The 26,756-nt window shown below is 42.5% G+C and overlaps 1 protein-coding gene across 1 annotated transcript in view; it reads right to left on the reverse strand.

Annotated features, from left to right (window-relative positions):
- Positions 1-26,756, reverse strand: part of GALNT10 (polypeptide N-acetylgalactosaminyltransferase 10) — a 127,165-nt gene that overhangs the window by 28,443 nt on the left and 71,966 nt on the right. The window contains exons 2-4 of the mRNA XM_069763524.1: positions 20,070-20,172; positions 18,567-18,705; positions 5,331-5,497 (exon numbers count right to left, since the gene is read on the reverse strand). Of these exons, the coding sequence (XP_069619625.1) occupies positions 5,331-5,497; positions 18,567-18,705; positions 20,070-20,172 (409 nt within the window). The remainder of the gene's footprint in view (positions 1-5,330; positions 5,498-18,566; positions 18,706-20,069; positions 20,173-26,756) is intronic.

Consider the following 26,756-nt stretch of genomic DNA (forward strand, 5'->3'; position numbering starts at 1 on the left):
GCTAAATAATTTACTCTGATTGCTAAGAAAAAAAAAAAAAAAAAGAACAGCTGTTCAAATTTAACATGAAGATTCCTATATTGATGGAGCTGCCAAAGCGTATGAAATTATTTATCAGGGAGCGGGAAATAAATAAGCCTTCTGTTATCCTGATTGTCGGCACCACTGCGAGTGTAAGACCCCGCCGCCCGCAGATCCTAGGACCGGGGGGACGCTGCAGCAAAATCATCCTCACGCGTCGAACAATGTCTGCAATCTTGGTCACCTGTGAATGACAGCATTTTGATCCCACGGTCACCACACTCAGCCTCTTCCCGTTTTCTTTGCCCCCCTAATAGTTGAATATCCCTGCGATGATAACATGTTGTAAATGTGCGTGTGACCGCTGCAGCCAATCACTGACAACATAGTACAAAACCACTGAGGCCAGTGATTAGTTGCAGTGGTCACGTGCACATGTACAACAGGATAAGTCATTAAGTTGGAGGGAAAGAGGAAACTCTGGCCTCTGTCTAGTCAATGAGGGTCTACCGAGCTTTCCTCAAGTATATGATAAAAGAAAATAAAAAAAGATGCAGTGTGAAAAGACCCCTAAGCCTAGAAGGATAAAAGACTAGAATATTTTGCTACCTGGAATGGATCACTCTCTTGACATGTGCGCTTAGTGTATACTTAATATATAGTCGAACACTGTTGTGGCATTCCTAGGTTACTTCTCCTGGAAATGTATAAATAAGCGACAACTGGGCGTTACCATTCTTCTCGTTGCCTGTCAATGTCCGAATAGTGTCAGACTGTGTAGGGTCGCGCCTCGGTTGTCAATTTCTTCACACGTTTTCAGGAGGAATAACAGAGAGATGATACAATGATGAGGTCTAGATAAAAAGATGCCGAAGAATTGTTCTTTTACCGGAAATGTTGAAAATTTAACAAGGCGGCCAAGAGAGGAGATGGGTGTTCGATAATGAAACTTGGCACTAGGTTGTTAGCCATGGGAGCAGCCGAATTTTTGGACCCACTGCAGTTAGTCGTCTCAAGGAGCAAGTTGTATTTACAGCTAGATCGTTAATGCAGGATCGGTGTTCTAGCTCCAGAATAAGCGCAGGTTTCGAGGCCATCATCATTCCCAAAGATTTAAAAAAAAAAAAAAAAATGTTTTGTTCCCTTGTCTGTGCACTAACGCGTTCCTCGCGATTACTACCCATCGCCTGTAGCTTGATCCCAGTGCAGCTGTCTGGAATACGACAGCTCGGGGGGATGAACCGACATCACTCACAAAAAAATCTGGGAGGTAAATCTGATTTGCGGACATTTATCTGTCTCAGTCTCAGCTGCTCGCGTCTCGAAAGTGGGGAAAAAAAAAAAGAAAAAAAAAGAAATTTAATCACTTCTTCAGTTTCTCCTCGTAGAAAAGAAAAATGATAAATCACAAAAAAATCTACTGGTTGGAAAGAGTCTAAACACTGCCCTCCAGCAAGCAATTAGTGCCTCCTTGTATCTGATTGAAGGCTCCAAGAAAGAAATGGCTTTCGCTGACGTCGCTTCTGGGACCCGAGAGTGCGGCAGTGTCTTATTCACTTCATGGGAAAATACTTCAAGATTGCAGCCGCTCTTCGACCCAAGCTGCGATGTGGAGAAACAAACAGATCAATAACGCTGTTATCAGGGGAAAAAAAAAAAAATTATATATGGCTATGGGTGACATCTTCCTCCAGCAAAATGGAGGGAGTAACTTTAGAGGATGTAATGATGGAACACGCTACAGAAGTGGTAAAAAAAAATGCATAAAACTACATAACCCCGCAGGGTCCAGTGCGACAACATATGGCTCGCAAGGTGAAGGTAAAATGTAAAGTGATCATGGCCCAATAGTAAAATAACTCTTAAAAAAAAAATAATAATAATAATCCCCATCCACTAGTCTCCTTCCCCATCTGGCAGCTGAAAAATAAGCATAAAAAAATCCTACTCAATGTATTTCCATCTCTGGCATATGTAAATAAAATACTAAGTAAGCTCCCAGTCAGTCTCCCTCACCTTCTGGTAGCTGTTAATATAGTCCATAGTGAATTCCTAGTCAATCTAAGACAGCTGCAAATAAAATACTAAGTAAGCTCCCAATCAGTCTCCTTCACCTTCTGACAGCTGTTAATATTGTCCATAGTAAATTCCTAGTCAATCTCCTTCCATCTCTGGCAGCTGTAAATAAAATACTAAGTAAGCTCCCAGTCAATTTCCTTCACCTTCTGGAAGCTGTTAAATAGTCATAAAAAAAAATCCTAGTCAATCTACTTCCATCTCTGGCAGCTGTAAATAGCTTTCCCATTAAAAAGAAACAGTGCTGGCTAGCCCATTGTGCTCTCCCTGTTGACCAAGATATTCATTTATTACCTTAGTGTCCTTTAAGTGTTCCTATCATTGCAGGTGAAATTTTCAGAAAAAGCGGTCGTCTATGTAGATGAGGAATAACACTATTTCTGGCCTTTCTATGACTATTCGGCATTTTTCACCAGTTTTCCCTTTTGCTCTCTTCAGTTCACTTTTCAGTTCACTCTGAGCTATTAGGTGCAGACTATTTGCTACGGTCTCCCATACACTGCACACACAGTCACGAGGGATTCCTGCTCTCCTGCCCATATGTAGTACATGTTCAAAAGCAGCAGCATGGAAGGCGGCAAACAGCAGTACTGAGCAGTGTAGACATGAATCCAGAGCTTGGGTGAGATAAACCCTTACTAGAAAGCAGGAGCACAGGTCTGAGTGTCTCTCTCCCCTGGTCTCTCACCCTGATCCTCCTCACCTTCCCCTCCGTCTGATCTCTATAGACTGCAATAAGCAGCTATAATCTGATCCCTCAGTGAGAGGGCAGTCTGCCTTTTTTACCAGAAGAATGAGTTCAGGAGGCACAGAGAAGGGAAAAGTGGAGGCTCATAAGTGGAGCAAGAAGAATATTTCACTGATAAGATTTTTTACAAAGTTTTTTAAATTTGCTTGGACTGCGACAAAACTGTGACCATCTTTTGCTATCCCGTGGGTACAAATTAAGAGTTTTCTCCAATGTTTAAAGGAGTCTTTCGCTACTAAGATACTAATGATCTATCCATACGATAAATCATCGATATGACCGATCATTACGTTTATGAGATCACAGACAACCAGCAGCCCCACCGCTCAAATGTCAATGAGTAGGAGTACCCGACAAGACCACTATACAGTTGACGGGATTGTGGTATTTAAGGTCCTGGAAAAAACAGTACCCGAGATATTCGTGTCTATGTGTTTAATACGTGTGTCAACCATATGCCGCATCAGAATCAAATGTACCGGCGCCTGGGAATCAGTACTTTTTGCGCTGTTCCCCAGCGCCAGGTGCTGAACACAGCTCTCATCACTGTCCCCTGCTTGCGCTAGAGCAATTTCACATGGTGAACTCACAGAGTTGAACTGCGGTGAACTCACTGACTTTTTCTCACGGTGCTGAGATCACCGCAGTTCAGCCAGGCTGGGAATGCATCCTCAGTGACCGGCAGTAACCTCGAGGATGTCACCACTAGTGGTTCTCAGGCTGGACGTTCGCACCTTGGCACCTATTTATCCCCAGACATGGATTATGGCATGGGACAGAACATCGGACAGGTGAGAGATATGGTTTTTTTTTTATTTTTGCTTTATTACAGTAGACGAGCGATTCAATGAAATTAGGCAAGAGGTGAGTATAACTGTGTTTGTTATTGTTACATAATAAAGGAAAAGTGTGTTTTATTTCAAATAAAGGACTTTATTCTGGATGTGTTTATTTACCATATACCTGTAGGATTAGTAATGGACAGATGTCTTATAGACGCCTCTCCATTACTAATCCATGAGCTTGATGTCACCGGACAATACAAAAGTGACATCAACCCCACAAATATGAACCCCACTTGCCACCGCCACAGGTCAAGTGAGAAGAGCCGGGCAAAGCACCAGAATTGGAGCCTTTTCTGGGCGGCTGCAGGCTGCTAACTTAAGGCTGGGGGAGGCAATATCCATGGCCCCCTACCAGCCTGAGAATACCAGCGACCAGCTGTCTGCTTTAGCTTGGCTGGTTGTCAAAAAATGGCTGGGACCCCACGTCGATTTTTAAAATTATTTAAATAATTAAAAACTACAGCATGGGGACTCCTCTATTCTTGATAACCAGCCTTGCTGAAGCTGACGGCTGGGGGTTGCAGCCCTCAGCTGTCAGTTTTGCCAGGCTGATTATCAAAAAAAACAGGGGAACCGCACGTCACTTTTAAAATTTATTTATTCAGCAGGTAGCGGCCCACGAATACTCCCATCAGCTGCCGCCTGCTCCGCTGTTATCAGTTGAATACAACGCTCAACATTTTCTCCCCTGCTAGCGATGATTGCTGATGAGAGCTGTCTTCAGTACCGGGGGCTGGGGAACAGCACTAACAGTAACGCTGGTTCCCAGGCGCCAGTATGTGTCACACTGATGACACATGGACGTCATCCGTGTCATCAGTGTGCGGGACATTTTGCTGGCTGTGCAGCTGTTCAAAAAAGGACATGTCAGCATATTTTGCCCACGGACACAAGTGCGTGAAAACAAACTGACATGTGCACAGTCCCATTCACTTGAATGGGTCTACGTATGTAAGTGTCTCCGAGACGTGTGGAAACTGTCACCACACGTGCCACATGAGCATGCTTGCATAACACCTCTGGTTCCATGGCAGGTCACACCATGGTCTTCGCCAGCACCAGAGGACCGCATTTTGATTCAGTCACAGGACCGCTGCAGCTTGTCATAGACTGCAGTGGTCAGGTGACTTGAACAGAGTCAGAAGAACATCCAGGAGGTGAAGGAAGATAAGTGTCATTGATTTTGTGGGTTTCTTTTTTTCATACAATCCTAATCCCAGGGGAAAAGAGGACCTTTTCCCCCCTTTAATATTTGATGCATACCATGGTATTCCTGTATAGTCATAGGTCTACGTCAAGGAGAATGTGAACAGAGCCTTAAGTTTAATTCCCAGCAAAGTAGTCACATAGGGACCAGAGTCATAAAAGCAAACTTTGATATTGGTCACATAATGACTAAAGTAGGTAAAAGCATTGAACATAAAAGCGGAATGTGTCATAAGTTTCTGGAGAACACATACAATACATTAAAGTGAAGTGCGGGCTTTAATGTGCATTTAATGTTCCTTTTCTATAAAAAAAAAAAAAAACTGCAGAGAAAAGACCTGATGTTCTATTTGAAGCGCCTAGAAAATATATATTCATTCCGCCATCAAACGCCTGACCTCTGCCACCATGGTGGACAGGGGGCGCTCACGCACCTTTGTCACTGAAGTCATCCACAAGCACAATCTCGGCGATGAGCTCCGGTGGAGAGCGGTTGAGTATGCTGTGCACGGTACGCAGGAGGGAGGACCAGCCCTCGTTGTGGAAGGGGACGATCACGCTGGCATTTGGCAGCTTTGCCGTATAGAGCTTGTTCCTGCAGCTAGACAAAAAATGAGAGAGGACACAAAAGGGACAGCTGTCAGCTTCATATGTAGAACATGCCCTGAGCTCATGTCATCTGAGGACGGCGTGGGAACGTCTCGGGAAAACTCCGGCCGAGAGGTGCGAAAGTAGAGATGGCCATTTGTGATGATATAAACAGAGCAAGGATGCGGCACAGGTCGTGGAGGAAACATGCCACACAATCTGTCAGCCTAAATCCCTGCAGTAAACTTACTAAATAATGCACGTCATCTTCTCAAGCAACCCAAATTTATGGTATTTTTGGCAAAAATCAAAGAAAATGCATCATAAAACGGCGGTCCGTATAAACGACAGGGTAAGCTCTCATTTTCCATAAGATGATGGTCAAGTTATGAGAGAAAGGTCCCAACAAGGGAACTCCGCCAACACCAACCATATGTCATTATGTAGGGCATAGGAACTAGGGACGTCTACAACAAGTACCGTCCCACCAAGTCTTGGAAATTTAGGTGAACAATATCAGAGATATAAACTATTAATCAGATTTTTCCCAAAGGTATATTTAGGTGGTCAACATTAGGGTTGTCCACCTTTTTTCTTATCCCATGCTGTTCCTCTTCCTAGTGCTGCACATGTCCCCCTCCGGTCTTCTGGCTTCCTCTTCTGCGGCCAGTGATGGGCTGCAGGGGTTTCATGATTGGCTGCTCTACAGGAGGAAGCAAGGAGGTTGCCAGGGATCTCAGGCACCGCTAGGAGAGGAATGGCAGGGAAATTGTTAGGCGGGTATGCTTTATGTTCTATTTGTAGACCCTACGCAGCCAATTTCAGCCCCTTTAAGCAGTATGCACTATTAGTCAGATTTTCATAAAAATGGAGAGGCGGGCATGACCACACCCTGCGCTGCCACCATCCATTTCGGTTCAGCTGATCCAAAGTAGCTTCAAACTTCAAAACTCTGAGCTGCGCAAAAATGTGGAAATTTTAAAGTTTTTACGCCACTTTTGTAGTCTAAAAGCTTTGATGAACCAGCCCCTAATTGTTTAAAGCAGTTATGCCACTATAATGCTGCAAGTTACCCTAACAAAGAATACAGCTGACCCCCAGCTCAGCTGTACTGATAAGAACAGCTCCGACATCACCATAATCTTCCTGTCTATGCCACTAATGATGACTTAAAAATGCAATCATTGGAGAAGGGTGCCTGTCGTCAGAAGAGCGGTGCCTGTCGTCGGAAGAGCGGCGCCGTCGTCGGAAGAGCGGGGCCGTCGTCGGAAGAGCGGGGCCGTCGTCGGAAGAGCGGGGCCGTCGTCGGAAGAGTGGGGCCGTCGTCGGAAGAGCGGGGCCGCCGTCTCAAGAGCGGGGCAGCCGTCGGAAGAGAGGGGCCGCCGTCGGAAGAGCGGGGCCGTCGTCGGAACAGCGGGGCCGTCGTCGGAACAGCGGGGCCGTCGTCGGAAGAGCGGGGCCGTCGTCGGAAGGGCGGGGCCGTCTTCGGAAGAGAGGGGCCATAACTGGAGGAACATTGCTGTCACTGGAGGATCGTGGCTGTCACTGGAGGATCGTGGCTGTCACTGGAGGAGTGTGGCCGTCACTGGAGGAGCGTGGTGGTCACTGGAGGAGCGTGGCCGTCACTGGAGGAGCACGGCTGTTACTGGAGCAATGTGGCCGTCACTGGAGGAGCGTGATTCTGTAATAGCGGTTCTTAGTCAGGCGGACCCAGTCAATATATGAATTCAGATGACTATTTATTTGATTGGCTGCCAGGTATTGCCACATGTTCCCAGCAGTAATTGGCCAAACCCTTTAAAAGCAAAGCATGAGCACAAAGCTAGTTCCATAGAGACATGGCATGTACATCCTCCCACAAGTGTACACCCGGGCTGTAGACCGGCTATGCCATTAAGAAAGGACATTACAGTCTCATTTGTTAATTTGTTCCACCACCTGGATGTCCTGGCGCCATCCTAAATGTAATGGAGACCTAGCTAACTAGAGGTCTCTATGTGGGTTCCTTTACAGAAGTTCTGCTGATTTCAGAAGGCATTTATAGCGGACTGGGTGATTTTTCAGCCTTGGTAGAAAGAAAATAAAAAACTTTTTGAGACTCTGTGCTACTCTTTTGGGCACTAATGCGTGGTCAGCAGCATGGCGGACACTGGAAAGTAAATTACATTAGGTCTCCGGGTCAGATTGCTTCAGGAGACGTCCTTTATCATGAACATGTTTAGCCGGCTGGTGCAGTTCTGTGATTGAAAATCTGAGCGGCCAAGTAATAGGATGGAAGACGAGGAGACGGGCCAATAAGAGACTTTTAAAGGGTCTTAAAGGTAAGTCGCTGTGAATCGGCTGCATACTTCATGATGTCTGTACATTATATATAGAAATACATATATATGTATATCTATATGTATAATGTACGTGATAAATAATGGGGTATATCGCCAATGCTATGGCTTCTATGAATGAATTACATTTCTTATGGAAACCAGTAGATACTTTAAGAATGCTCAATGAGGCGTCTCAAAGTCTCCCGATATATATATATATATATATATATATATATATATATATATATATATTTATTTTACGTAAAGCTACCCAGATAAAGAAAATACCTTGCTCCAGCTCTGATTTGGTTGGATAGGTGATTTAACACCAAGAACATTAAATATTCTGGGAAAATCGGAAATTCACAAGATTTGCAAGTTACAAGCGCACAGTAAACTGAAAAACTCACTTGATCTCGCTTTCCATCTTTCGCTTTTTTTCTAACCCTAATTATATTTCTCCTTTCTATCCCCTTATTCCTCTGGCTCGATCTACCCCTAGCGCTCTCTTTATCTCTTATCTTCTCTTTCTATTCCTTTCTTACTTCTTCTCCATCTTTCTCTCTATACATCTGACACAAGTATATACTGTATATATTTTTTTTAGCTGTGGGTCTGTAGATTTCCACGCTGGGGAGTGAATATAGGCCATCTGTACATACGTAATTCCTATCACTGAGAAGCTCGGCAGTCCCTTGGAGTGAGCGCTGCGGAGGAGACTGCAGACTGGTGTCTTGTACCATCACAAGGAGCTTCTCCTTAAGGACATAGCTCTTATTAGCTCAGCTGAATGCATAAATCCAGTGCGCTAGCTGCACGAACTGAGAATTAAGATCGAGTTTCTCCGTCACTGCTCTCCAAATAATAGGTTATAGGAGAGGAAATGAGACACCGGGCAAACTGAACCATACGGAATCAGTGGGATTATGTGCCAAGCGCTGCGCTGCCTCTTTACTCATCTAGTATAGGAATTATTGCAAAGTTTGTGCTTTTCCTGAAATTTTAGAATCTATTCTAAAAAGGAATCTATTTAAATACAATCTATTACCCCCTGTTATCAACCAACATTAGCCCGGGGAGAAAATTGTAATGCTATAATATGGGACTTTTAATCGGAAGTCCAGTACGCTTGCCTATACACACACACACAGCGCATAATAATAATAAATAAATATACACAGACAGTATATCTACATACACACACGGACGGTATACCTACATACACACACGGACAGTATACCTACATACACACACGGACAGTATGACTACATACACACAGGTACAGTATACCTACATACACACACGTACAGTATACCTACATACACACACGCACAGTATATCTACATACACACACGGACAGTATACCTACATACACACACGGACAGTATGACTACATACACACAGGTACAGTATACCTACATACACACACGGACAGTATACCTACATACACACACGCACAGTATATCTACATACACACACGGACAGTATACCTACATACACACACAGACAGTATATCTACATACACACACAGACAGTATATCTACATACACACAGGTACAGTATACCTACATACACACACGGACAGTATACCTACATACACACGTACAGTATACCTACATACACACACGGACAGTATACCTACATACACACACGTACAGTATACCTACATACACACACGGACAGTATACCTACATACACACACGGACGGTATACCTACATACACACACGGACGGTATACCTACATACACACACGTACAGTATACCTACATACACACACGGACAGTATACCTACATACACACACGGACAGTATACCTACATACACACACAGACAGTATACCTACATACACACACGGACAGTATACCTACATACACACACGGACAGTATACCTACATACACACACAGACAGTATATCTACATACACACACAGACAGTATATCTACATACACACAGGTACAGTATACCTACATACACACACGGACAGTATACCTACATACACACGTACAGTATACCTACATACACACACGGACAGTATACCTACATACACACACGTACAGTATACCTACATACACACACGGACAGTATACCTACATACACACACGGACGGTATACCTACATACACACACGGACGGTATACCTACATACACACACGTACAGTATACCTACATACACACACGGACAGTATACCTACATACACACACGGACAGTATACCTACATACACACACAGACAGTATACCTACATACACACGGACAGTATACCTACATACACACACGGACAGTATACCTACATACACACACGGACAGTATACCTACATACACACACAGACAGTATACCTACATACACACACGCACAGTATATCTACATACACACACGGACAGTATACCTACATACACACACAGACAGTATATCTACATACACACACAGACAGTATATCTACATACACACAGGTACAGTATACCTACATACACACACGGACAGTATACCTACATACACACGTACAGTATACCTACATACACACACGGACAGTATACCTACATACACACACGTACAGTATACCTACATACACACACGGACAGTATACCTACATACACACACGGACGGTATACCTACATACACACACGGACGGTATACCTACATACACACACGTACAGTATACCTACATACACACACGGACAGTATACCTACATACACACACGGACAGTATACCTACATACACACACAGACAGTATACCTACATACACACACGGACAGTATACCTACATACACACACGGACAGTATACCTACATACACACACAGACAGTATATCTACATACACACACAGACAGTATATCTACATACACACAGGTACAGTATACCTACATACACACACGGACAGTATACCTACATACACACGTACAGTATACCTACATACACACACGGACAGTATACCTACATACACACACGTACAGTATACCTACATACACACACGGACAGTATACCTACATACACACACGGACGGTATACCTACATACACACACGGACGGTATACCTACATACACACACGTACAGTATACCTACATACACACACGGACAGTATACCTACATACACACACGGACAGTATACCTACATACACACACAGACAGTATACCTACATACACACGGACAGTATACCTACATACACACACGGACAGTATACCTACATACACACACGGACAGTATACCTACATACACACACAGACAGTATACCTACATACACACACGCACAGTATATCTACATACACACACGGACAGTATACCTACATACACACACAGACAGTATATCTACATACACACACAGACAGTATATCTACATACACACAGGTACAGTATACCTACATACACACACGGACAGTATACCTACATACACACGTACAGTATACCTACATACACACACGGACAGTATACCTACATACACACACGTACAGTATACCTACATACACACACGGACAGTATACCTACATACACACACGGACGGTATACCTACATACACACACGGACGGTATACCTACATACACACACGTACAGTATACCTACATACACACACGGACAGTATACCTACATACACACACGGACAGTATACCTACATACACACACAGACAGTATACCTACATACACACGGACAGTATACCTACATACACACACGGACAGTATACCTACATACACACACAGACAGTATATCTACATACACACACGGACGGTATACCTACATACACACAGACAGTATATCTACATACACACACGTACAGTATACCTACATACACACACAGACAGTATATCTACATACACACACGGACGGTATACCTACATACACACACGTACAGTATACCTACATACACACACGGACAGTATATCTACATACACACACGGACAGTATACCTACATACACACGGACAGTATACCTACATACACACACGGACAGTATACCTACATACACACACGGACAGTATACCTACATACACACGGACAGTATATCTACATACACACACGGACAGTATACCTACATACACACGGACAGTATACCTACATACACACACGGACAGTATACCTACATACACACACAGACAGTATACCTACATACACACACGGACAGTATATCTACATACACACACGGACAGTATATCTACATACACACACAGACAGTATATCTACATACACACACGGACAGTATGACTACACACACACGGACAGTATACCTACATACACACACGGACAGTATACCTACATACACACACGTACAGTATATCTACATACACACACGTACAGTATATCTACATACACACACGGACGGTATACCTACATACACACACGGACGGTATATCTACATACACACACGGACAGTATACCTACATACACACACGGACAGTATACCTACATACACACACGGACAGTATATCTACATACACACACGGACAGTATACCTACATACACACACGGACAGTATACCTACATACACACACGGACAGTATACCTACATACACACACAGACAGTATACCTACATACACACACGGACAGTATGACTACACACACACGGACAGTATACCTACATACACACACGGACAGTATACCTACATACACACACGTACAGTATATCTACATACACACACGTACAGTATATCTACATACACACACGGACGGTATACCTACATACACACACGGACGGTATATCTACATACACACACGGACAGTATACCTACATACACACACGGACAGTATACCTACATACACACACGGACAGTATATCTACATACACACACGGACAGTATACCTACATACACACACGGACAGTATACCTACATACACACACGGACAGTATACCTACATACACACACAGACAGTATACCTACATACACACACGGACAGTATACCTACATACACACACGGACAGTATACCTACATACACACACGGACAGTATACCTACATACACACAGACAGTATATCTACATACACACACGTACAGTATACCTACATACACACACAGACAGTATATCTACATACACACACGGACGGTATACCTACATACACACACGTACAGTATACCTACATACACACACGGACAGTATATCTACATACACACACGGACAGTATACCTACATACACACGGACAGTATACCTACATACACACACGGACAGTATACCTACATACACACACGGACAGTATACCTACATACACACGGACAGTATATCTACATACACACACGGACAGTATACCTACATACACACGGACAGTATACCTACATACACACACGGACAGTATACCTACATACACACACAGACAGTATACCTACATACACACACGGACAGTATATCTACATACACACACGGACAGTATATCTACATACACACACGGACAGTATATCTACATACACACACGGACAGTATGACTACACACACACGGACAGTATACCTACATACACACACGGACAGTATACCTACATACACACACGTACAGTATATCTACATACACACACGTACAGTATATCTACATACACACACGGACGGTATACCTACATACACACACGGACGGTATATCTACATACACACACGGACAGTATACCTACATACACACACGGACAGTATACCTACATACACACACGGACAGTATATCTACATACACACACGGACAGTATACCTACATACACACACGGACAGTATACCTACATACACACACGGACAGTATACCTACATACACACACGTACAGTATATCTACATACACACACGTACAGTATATCTACATACACACACGTACAGTATATCTACATACACACACGGACAGTATACCTACATACACACGTACAGTATATCTACATACACACACGGACAGTATACCAACATACACACACACACACGTACAGTATACCTACATACACACACACGTACAGTATGACTACATACACACACGTACAATATACCTACATACACACACGGACAGTATACCTACATACACACACGGACAGTATATCTACATACACACACGGACAGTATATCTACATACACACACGGACAGTATACCTACATACACACACGGACAGTATACCAACATACACACACGGACAGTATACCAACATACACACACACACGTACAGTATACCTACATACACACACACACACGTACAGTATGACTACATACACACACGTACAGTATACCTACATACACACACGGACAGTATATCTACATACACACACGGACAGTATGCCTACATACACACGGACAGTATATCTACATACACACACGGACAGTATACCTACATACACACACGGACAGTATACCTACATACACACACGGACAGTATACCTACATACACACACGTACAGTATACCTACATACACACACACACGGACAGTATGACTACATACACACACGTACAGTATACCTACATACACACACGTACAGTATGACTACATACACACGGACAGTATACCTACATACACACACGGACAGTATATCTACATACACACACGTACAGTATACCTACATACACACACGGACAGTATATCTACATACACACACGGACAGTATACCTACATACAGACACGGACAGTATACCTACATACACACACGGACAGTATACCTACATACACACACGGACAGTATACCTACATACACACACGTACAGTATACCTACATACACACACGGACAGTATATCTACATACACACACATACAGTATATCTACATACACACACGGACAGTATACCTACATACACACACGGACAGTATACCTACATACACACACACACGGACAGTATATCTACATACACACACAGACAGTATATCTACATACACACACGGACGGTATACCTACATACACACACGGACAGTATACCTACATACACACGTACAGTATACCTACATACACACACGTACAGTATACCTACATACACACACGTACAGTATACCTACATACACACACGGACAGTATACCTACATACACACACGGACAGTATACCTACATACACACACGGACAGTATACCAACATACACACACACACACGTACAGTATACCTACATACACACACACACGTACAGTATGACTACATACACACACGTACAGTATACCTACATACACACACGGACAGTATATCTACATACACACACGGACAGTATACCTACATACACACACGGACAGTATACCTACATACACACACGTACAGTATACCTACATACACACACACACACACACACATGTACAGTATACCTACATACACACACGGACAGTATACCTACATACACACGTACAGTATACCTACATACACACACGTACAGTATACCTACATACACACGTACAGTATACCTACACACACACGGACAGTATACCTACATACACACACGTACAGTATACCTACATACACACACGGACAGTATATCTACATACACACACGTACAGTATATCTACATACACACACGGACAGTATATCTACATACACACACGGACAGTATACCTACATACACACACGGACAGTATACCTACATACACACACGGACAGTATACCTACATACACACACGGACAGTATACCTACATACACACACGGACAGTATACCAACATACACACACACACGTACAGTATACCTACATACACACACACACACGTACAGTATGACTACATACACACACGTACAGTATACCTACATACACACACGGACAGTATATCTACATACACACACGGACAGTATACCTACATACACACACGGACAGTATATCTACATACACACACGGACAGTATACCTACATACACACACGGACAGTATACCTACATACACACACGTACAGTATACCTACATACACACACACACACATGTACAGTATACCTACATACACACACGGACAGTATACCTACATACACACACGTACAGTATACCTACATACACACACACGTACAGTATACCTACATACACACACACGTACAGTATACCAACATACACACACACACGTACAGTATGACTACATACACACACGTACAGTATACCTACATACACACACGGACAGTATACCTACATACACACACGTACAGTATACCAACATACACACACACGTACAGTATATCAACATACACACACACACGGACAGTATGACTACATACACACACGGACAGTATACCTACATACACACACGTACAGTATACCAACATACACACACACACGTACAGTATACCAACATACACACACACACACGTACAGTATACCTACATACACACACGTACAGTATATCTACATACACACACGTACAGTATACCTACATACACACACGTACAGTATATCTACATACACACACGGACAGTATACCTACATACACACACGGACAGTATATCTACATACACACACGGACAGTATGACTACATACACACACGGACAGTATACCTACATACACACACGGACAGTATGACTACATACACACACGTACAGTATACCTACATACACACACGGACAGTATGACTACATACACACATGCACAGAATAGTAGTCCAGCCGCACCCTAAACATGTGCTATCTTTATGGATAATATGGTGCACGTCCTTACCAGGGGATCCATCCCGGTGTCCAAATCCAAGTCCAAATGTAAAAAAGAGGGACAGCACCACAGCAGTTGTGAAAAAAGAGGTGGAATAAACAAGTGGTTCTTTTTTCACAACTGCTGTGGTGCTGTCCCTCTTTTTTACATTTGTACATACACACATGGACAGTATATCTACATACACACACGGACAGTATACCTACATACACACATGGACAGTATACCTACATACACACACGTACAGTATGACTACATACACACATGGATAGTATACCTACATAGACACAAGGACAGTATGACTACATACACACACGGACAGTATGACTACATACACACATGGATAGTATACCTACACACACGTACAGTATATCTACATACACACACGGACAGTATACCTACATACACACACATACAGTATATCTACATACACACACGTACAGTATACCTACATACACACACGTACAGTATAACTACATACACACACGGACCGTATACCTACATACACACACGTACAGTATATCTACATACACACACGGACAGTATACCTACATACACACACGGACAGCATGACTAAATACACACACGGACAGTATACCTACATACACACGTACAGTATATCTACATACACAAGTACAGTATACTTACATACACACGGACAGTATACCTACATACACACGGACAGTATACCTACATACACACACGTACAGTATATCTACATACACACGTACAGTATATCTACATACACACACGTACAGTTTGACTACATACACACACGGACAGTATACCTACACACACGTACAGTATATCTACATACACACGTACAGTATACCTACATACACACGGACAGTATACCTACATACACACGGACAGTATATCTACATACATGTACAGTATATCTTCATACACGTACAGTATGACTACATACACACGGACAGTATACCTACATAAACACAGGTACAGAATATCTACATACACACGTACAGTATACCTACATACACACACGTACAGTATATCTACACACACGGACAGTTTACATACACACGGACAGTATACCTATATACACACACGGACACTATCGACATACACACACGTACAGTATATCTACATATACACACGTACGGTATATCTACATACACACACGTACAGTATACCTACATACACACACGGACACTATCGACATACATACACGTACAGTACATCTACATATACACACGTACAATATATCTACAGAACTTTACAAATGGAACTAGAGGATTTCGGTGCACAATCTATAAATAAATCGACGTAAAATAAGCATACACAAGTCAAAATGCATGCAAGTGAATGGGGTTTCTGAAAAGCCATTCATGTACAATAGATGTCGTCATAACAAATTTCAGCTTCGCAGTTCTTATCCAAAGTCTCTGTTCACATTTCCTTATGGTGTCACGTTGGATGTTAAAGCCAGTAAAGCTCTTGAAAGCAAACGTCAAATGTTCCCAGAGGACCCATACACCAAGTGTGCACCAAAATGGTGTCTTCTGGCATAAGCAGGATTGGTTATGCATCATCATTCCCTTCTATCTTACTGTCTGACTGTCTTATTTAAAGTATTTGCCAAAGTTTGGGTTTGCTCATTTAATTAGAAAATGGGTGTAACAAATCACTAAACTTTTCAAGAGGGCAATTTTTAGTTTTTGCGCTTTTGTTTTTTCTTTCTTTTTTTTTTTTTTGTCTACTTAAGAGATTTGAAGCTAACACACAAGACATAAAATGAAAATGTTCGTCAGAGGTTGTGAAGGAGTTAAAGGTCTTTTTTTTATTTATAATTATTGATCTTCAGGAGCACACCGGACCTCAGCCTCCCGACTTCCTGCTTGCCAGGGAATGGTGCACCCATGATGATTGACAGTCCCGATAGGTGGGATGGTTGGGTTGTGGTGTCGAACTGCTTGCTCTCCAATGCTGCTGGTAGAAGCCGCTTTACTTCTGCAGCATGGGAGGAGCACAGGGGGCACTAAAGCTGGTTGGACCCAACGATCCTTCAGGGCAGCACTTACAAGCTCTATAGCAAATTGCTTGCAAGCGCTGCCCTCCTTTACTACGAAGCCGACATCAGCTGATAGATTGCGGAGTTAAAACCAAATATATGCGCATCCATTAACCACTGGAAACTATGGATGATGATACGTTGGTAGATATTTTGAAAATCTATATAAATAACAGGTAAGCTGGATGATTGACTTACTTTGGGTGCCGGATATCTGGAAGAGATCTGTTCAGTGAGATCTTATCACTGACGTAGATATTGAATCCATTCTCACGGTAGGCTTGTTCCACGCGATCTGCATCTGCCATTGGGAAAGGTTTCCCCTGTTCACCATTTCCTAAGGATGGTTTATATTCGTTATAAAATAAACATAAAGCAACTAAAATCCTGAGAATCGCACACATCTACATAACGCTCGAGCCAAGGACCAATGCGGCCACATGGAACGGACATCACAAGGTCAATTTGCTGTTCCCTGGGCGTTACTATTTCCCTTATTAGTCAATGCCAAAGTGTGAAGCAACCCACCCCCAGTGACAAGGGAAATAGTAACGCCCAGTTGTCAATTTATTCGTACAGTTCCAGGAGCAGTAACAGAAGAACGGGATGGAAAAGATAAAATAAATTTCACAATTTTTATTTTACGGGGATTGCAAGCATTTCCAAAAATAGATTTTTAGAAGAATGCTTTAAAGTCTATAAAAATGATTTTATGTGTCTCATGAAAAGTAATAGCTCATGGCCAGCTTGATTGCAAAATTAGAATATGTAATACAAAAATAAAATCAACACTTTTCCATACCAAAATGGGTGCAAAACCTCCTCACCAAAAAGCCTCGTAATATATATATATTCATATAATCAGTACAGACCAAAAGTTTGGACACACCTTCTCATTTAAAGATTTCTCTGTATTTTCATGACTATGAAAATTGTACATTCACACTGAAGGCATCAAAACTATGAATTAACACATGTGGAATTATATACTTAAGAAAAAGTGTGAAACAACTGAAATTATGTCTTATATTCTAGGTTCTTCAAAGAAGCCACCTTTTGCTTTGATGACTTATAGAGAAGGCTTTTGGTGAGAACCTCAGACACTTTGCCACATCTCATATATATATGCGTGCATATAAAAAAAAATAAAAAAAAAAAATATATATATATATATAATATATGAAAATAATAAAAATGTATAATTAATAAAAATTGGTACCTTCAGCAATTTAGACATTTTCCTGTACTCAATGCCATTAGTGTGTTTTGCAACAATAAGGTTGCCAAGTTCTTGAGACAGCTCACTAGATTTACTCATCATGAGATATTTAATGCTCTACCCACTTTTATAAATATGTATATATAACTTTTTTCTAATTTTCTAAAAAGGTGGGCAGAGTTAAATTTTTGTGTTGGTAAATGCTGAAGAGACGGTAGTTCCCGGCTATTGGGCAGTGATCCAAAATACATGACTATTATTATTATTATTATTATTTATTGTTAAAGCGCCATTTATTCTATGGCGCTTTACATGTAAGGAGGGGTCTACATAATAAAAACAAGTACAATAATCTTACAATACAAGTCATAACTGGTACAGGAGGAGAGAGGACCCTGCCCGCGAGGGCTCACAATCTACAAGATTACATGATGATGTCCAATCGTAAAATCAAACAGATGAGCAAGGACTCTACTTCGTACCTAATCGATCGTGCTCTCTTCTCATGTAATCATAGTCATGCCAGTCCTTCTTCCCCGGCCCTTTGTCATTGACATATTCATCTTTATGCCTGATCAGCGGTACCTACAAATGAGATGAAGACAAAATGTTCAGGATTTTCATATTTACCGTGCGAAAATGCCCGATACACATGCACGTATTATCTAAGCAGCCATTAAGCAGAGTAAAGGGAACGTGTCTTGCAGATAAAATAATTTTCAGTGTCTGAAGAGTCCTAGAGGCGGAGCTCTCCAATTTAAAGAGTCCCTAATACAGTCAAATTAAAAGTCCATATAAAAAGAAAACGGTAATAAAATTGTACATTGAAACTTTTTACATCTCCTTAATCACATCCCATCCTTTAGTAGGGTTATCTGGGATCCTAAAAAAATTGATTTTGTCCAAAAGCAGCGCCCCACCTGTCCGCTGGCCGTGTGCTTTACTGCAGTCTCATTTTCTTTAACGGAGCTTAGACAGGTATGGCGCAATTTCTGGAAGGGAGCGGTCATGTTTTACCAATCCTGGATAAAAACCCGATCCCTCAGCTACTGCATTGCCCAAAAGTGAATGACATTTTACCAAATCTGCGTAAAAATTGTGCACAGAGATATCAGCAAAAAATTCATTTTTTCGCGTCACTTTTTCAAGCGGAATTTGCCTGAAAAAAGTTTCCGTCTGCACAGACCCTAAATATCATTCTTCATTACAGGTTCTACAATTTAGTTTATGAACCAGGAGGCCCGGGATGAACATCGCTATAGTGTTTGATACTCAAAAGTGGGAGGATATACAGTGGGGCAAAAAAGTATTTAGTCAGTCAGCAATAGTGCAAGTTCCACCACTTAAAAAGATGAGAGGCGTCTGTAATTTACATCATAGGTAGACCTCAACTATGGGAGACAAACTGAGAAAAAAAAATCCAGAAAATCACATTGTCTGTATTTTTAACATTTTATTTGCATATTATGGTGGAAAATAAGTATTTGGTCAGAAACAACATTTCATCTCAATACTTTGTAATATATCCTTTGTTGGCAATGACAGAGGTCAAACGTTTTCTGTAAGTCTTCACAAGGTTGCCACACACTGTTGTTGGTATGTTGGCCAATTCCTCCATGCAGATCTCCTCTAGAGCAGTGATGTTTTTGGCTTTTCGCTTGTCAACACGGACTTTCAACTCCCTCCAAAGGTTTTCTATAGGGTTGAGATCTGGAGACTGGCTAGGCCACTCCAGGACCTTGAAATGCTTCTTACGAAGCCACTCCTTCGTTGCCCTGGCGGTGTGCTTTGGATCATTGTCATGTTGAAAGACCCAGCCACGTTTCATCTTCAATGCCCTTGCTGATGGAAGGAGGTTTGCACTCAAAATCTCACGATACATGGTCCCATTCATTCTTTCATGTACCCGGATCAGTCGTCCTGGCCCCTTTGCAGAGAAACAGCCCCAAAGCATGATGTTTCCACCACCATGCTTTACAGTAGGTATGGTGTTTGATGGATGCAACTCAGTATTCTTTTTCCTCCAAACAAGACAAGTTGTGTTTCTACCAAACAGTTCCAGTTTGGTTTCATCAGACCATAGGACATTCTCCCAAAACTCCTCTGGATCATTCAAATGCTCTCTAGCAAACTTCAGACGGGCCCGGACATGTACTGGCTTAAGCAGTGGGACACTGCAGGATCTGAGTCCATGGTGGCGTAGTGTGTTACTTATGGTAGGCCTTGTTACATTGGTCCCAGCTCTCTGCAGTTCATTCACTAGGTCCCCCCGCGTGGTTCTGGGATTTTTGCTCACCGTTCTTGTGATCATTCTGACCCCACGGGGTGGGATTTTGCGTGGAGCCCCAGATCGAGGGAGATTATCAGTGGTCTTGTATGTCTTCCATTTTCTAATTATTGCTCCCACTGTTGATTTCTTCACTCCAAGCTGGTTGGCTATTGCAGATTCAGTCTTCCCAGCCTGGTGCAGGGCTACAATTTTGTTTCTGGTGTCCTTTGACAGCTCTTTGGTCTTCACCATAGTGGAGTTTGGAGTCAGACTGTTTGAGGGTGTGCACAGGTGTCTTTTTATACTGATAACAAGTTTAAACAGGTGCCATTACTACAGGTAATGAGTGGAGGAAAGAGGAGACTCTTAAAGAAGAAGTTACAGGTCTGTGAGAGCCAGAAATCTTGATTGTTTGTTTCTGACCAAATACTTATTTTCCACCATAATATGCAAATAAAATGTTAAAAAAACAGACAATGTGATTTTCTGGATTTTTTTTTCTCAGTTTGTGTCCCATAGTTGAGGTCTACCTATGATGTAAATTACAGACGCCTCTCATCTTTTTAAATGGTGGAACTTGCACTATTGCTGACTGACTAAATACTTTTTTGCCCCACTGTATAGGAAATACAGAATTAAGATTGTTCAATTCCATTCCTTCTCTAGAGTCATATTTGATCACAGAGCTAAATAAATATCTCCGGGGTCGGCGCACGTTTAGCCTGACCGGTGACTGCCAACCCGAAACGTTTACACCAATTAGGCAATGAAAACGAACATCACCGCTATGAGCTTCCACTGTGAAGCTAATTAAAGAAAAGTGTTAATATACCGGATATATGTAATGGCGGAGAAAACACATCACATCCAATTACACCAATCTAGACATTTATAGCTAATAAAGAAAAAATAAAACCGTAATAACTGCAACGTCTCATCAAGGGCTGCGTTCGCTTATATCCATTCTACGCCTGAAAAGTGATAATTGTAAAAGGCAGATAAATTACGAAAATAAATATCTATCGAAGGCAGGAGCGCGTTCAACAGACGATTCGAGAATAGTGGCCTCCTTACAATCTGGCTCTCCAGCAGTAACCGCAGACATCTCCAACACTCGAAGACTCCGATCACCCATGTATTACATGGTCGCCCATTTGCTTCACTAGGTGGCTATACACATACCAGGTGTAGAGTGCTCCCAAAGTAATTGATGTAGCAAAAGGGAAAAAATACCAAAAAAATCTAGAAAGTAAAAGCATTCTTAAAAATACAACGCGTTTCAACTGCATCCAGCCTTCCTCAGGTGTCTGGAAGTTGGTCGGTTTACTGGGCTCATATACACCTATCCAGAAGTTTTCCCGAGAACAGAAAACTAGTTTTGGGAAAACTGTTGGGATAGGTGTATAGGAGCCCAGTATATCGACCAATCTCCAGACACCTGAGGAAGGCTGGGTAGAGGCGAAACACATTGTTTTTAATAATGTCTTTTTTTTTATATCTTTGGTATACATTTTTTCTTTTGCTGCATCTACTATCATGGGAGCGTCCTACACCTGGTATCTCTACCAATCATCACCTACTGCTGGAACTCACCTAGAGCAAGTTCCAACCGCACCTACTGGATTCACTTAATAACTTTGGAGTTGTGCTCGCAACTTGTTTTAATCCTTACTAATTTACTACGTGCAGAAAGCCCCATTTTCTTTTCCCTTCCATCTTACCCGAAAGGAAAAATCCACTATTCCTTTTTATAAACATGGCTAAAGAGGCATAACTGCTGGAAAAAAAAATGTGTGATCGACTGATCGAGGGGTGTGTCCTAGAAAGGGGTGGTCCTCATGAGGCGGGAAGCAGTCACATGACACATATCCGCTCATCTGTATGATATCAATGAAGCCAAAGGCATGCAAATGGGGGCAAAATAAAAACACGCATGTGTGGGGTCGCACGCATTCAGCAAAGCATCGCATTAGACAAGCATCACGTTAAAGGGCAGTTATTCCATGGCAGTTAGTCAGGGCAGGAGTCAGGTAACCAACACTCTGCTCTCCCTTCTATCCATGTGCTTTATTGCTATCCTCCTATGTTCCCTTGCAATCCACATTCACCGCCCAATCCCCCCTCCATCACGACTCATATACATCAGCTCCTCTCTCCTTCCCTCTCCCATGTACAGCTCCCATGCACTTCTCACTTTCCTGAAAAACCTCAGTTCATCTTGCCCAAACACACTGCACAAAAAAACTTCTTACAATTCCAAAAACGTCTTGCTTTTTATCTTCCTACTCCTACTGATTTCGGGAGACATCTCCCCCAACCCTGGTCCACCATCCCACAACCTCAACCGCTACCCTATCTCACATCAAAACCATTCTAACCTTATTAATATTACTTGCACTCCCTCATCTCCTTCTTTTAATTGTGCCCTTTGGAATCCACGGTCTGTATGTAACAAGCTTCCTTTCCTGCACAACTACTTTCTGAACAACTCTAAATCTATTGGCCCTCACTGAAACCTGGATCCAAGATTCTGACACTGTCTCCCCTGTTGCCATTTCCCATGGTGGCCTACAATTCTTCCATTCCCCGAGACCCACAAACAGACCTGGTGGTGGAGTCGGCATACTCCTGTCCCCACAATGCACCTTCCAGGTCATCCCCCCAGCTCCATCACTCTCATTCCCTTCTTTTGAGGTCCACACCATCAGGCTCTTTCGTCCCCTCTCCCTCAGAGTAGCGGTCATATACCGGCCCTCAGGCTCACCCAACCCACTTCCTGGACCATTTCTCTGCCTGGCTGCCGCACTTCATGTCTTCAGAACTCCCAACCCTTATCCTGGGAGACTTCAACCTCCCCATAAACAGCCCCACTTCTACATTTGCATCCCATCTTCTATCACTAACCACTTCGCTCGGCCTCTCACAGCTCTCAACCTCTGAGACACACAAGGACGGTAACACCCTTGACCTGGTCTTTGTCTGGCTCTGTTCAATCTCCTACCTAAGTAACTCACCGCTTCCCCTCTCTGACCACAACATTCTCTCCTTCAGGTTCACAAATCCTTGCCCACCCCAGCACATTCCTACCTACCATTCAGTCATAAATCTACAAGCCATTAACCCTCTTACACTTTCAGACTCCTTACACTCATCACTGTCCCCAATCTCCTCTTTTTCCTGTCCTGACCTGGCGGTACATCACTACAATGACACTCTAAGAAGCACCCTGGACCAAGTAGCTCCCCTCACCCTCAGAATCTCCACACAAAGAGTGAAAGTGAAAAAGCCCTGGCTCACATCGCAAATCCGATTTCTCCAGCGATCCTCTAGGTGTGCTGAACGCTTATGGAGGAAAACTCGCACACAAGAAGACTTCATACACTTCAAATTTATGTTAAAAATCTATAATTCTGCCCTTCATCTCGCCAAACAGACCTACTTCACCACCCTGATCTCCTCACTATCCAACAACCCCAAGAAACTTTTTGACACCTTTCACTCCCTCCTTAGGCCAAAAGCACAAGCCCCTATCACAGACATTTGTGCTGATGACCTGGCCTCCCACTTTATAGAGAAAATAGACAATATCCGTCAGGAAATCCGCTCCCAGACGCCAAGTGCAATGACTCCCATCCCTCCCTGCATCTCCCCTGGCTCACTCTGTCTGCAGTCTCCAACATCATGTCCGCTCTCTATCTGAAACTCAACCTCTCCAAAACTGAACTTCTTCTGCTCCCACCATCTACTAACGTCTCTAAATCTGACATTTACCGCTCCGCCTAACCGACCTCTGCGCTCTGCAAATGACTTTCGACTAACCACTGCACTGATCCGTACCTCCCACTCCCGACTACAAGACTTCTCCCGTGCTGCGCAATGCCCTGGAATGCTCTACCCCAAGATATTAGGACTACTCACAATTTACATAGTTTTAGGCGCTCCCTCAAAACACATTTGTTCAGAGCAGCCTATCACGTTCCCTAATCAAAGTCATTTTATGTTTGTGTGTGTAGCCCATTCACTATCCCCATTTACCCCCCACCCCCTTGTAAATACATCATTGTAAATACACACCTGTACTTTGTATCTCCCCCACCTCATTGTAGATTGTAAGCTCTCACGAGCAGGGGCGGCTTATTGTGCTTTAATTATTGTATTGTAAACGTTGTTACTTATGACTGTTGTGTTTGAAACTGTTAAGCTGTAAAGCGCAGCGGAATATGTTGGCGCTATATAAAGATTATTATTATTTAATATAAGTATAAAAATTATCAATTTCAAATAAATAACCAATAAAATATAGCTACCATAGACATAGGACAATATAAAACAAGTCATGGACAATTGGGAATTGCCAAACAAGATTTAAAAAAAGAAGAAAAACCGACCAAAAAGTCCAAAATATATTTTTATTGTTTACATAAAGATTAAAATCAGAGATAACAATGGGACAAAGTGCGCAAGGACAAGGACCGTCGAGCGAGGGGTGTGGCCTAGGAAGGGGTGGTCCTCAAAAGGCGGGAGGCAGTCACATGACACATATCCGCTCATCTGGATGATTCCAGCATCTATAAATGATCACTTATTTTCTGGATAATTGACACCCTTCCCGTTTATAGGTGATTACTTGGTACAAACTCTTTAAATCCTACAGAGAGTATTTTTTCATTGCCATATAGTCCACTATCGGTCTGATTTCTGCTTTATTCTCATGGGCTGCTTTTCCAGTTTTTTTTTAGCAAAGATTTTTATCCAAAACCAGTAATATTTAACAGCAAATTAAACAAACCAAAAACACTCAAATGACAAAAAAAAATTAAATAAAACGCACACAAGAAAAAAAAATATAGCATCCTCGGCTTGGAACGGTTGTCTCAGGTTTGTGCGCTGTTTAGTTTGG

The sequence above is a fragment of the Ranitomeya imitator genome, chromosome 4 (genome assembly GCF_032444005.1).
Source record: "Ranitomeya imitator isolate aRanImi1 chromosome 4, aRanImi1.pri, whole genome shotgun sequence".
Classification (NCBI taxonomy): Eukaryota; Metazoa; Chordata; class Amphibia; order Anura; family Dendrobatidae; genus Ranitomeya; species Ranitomeya imitator.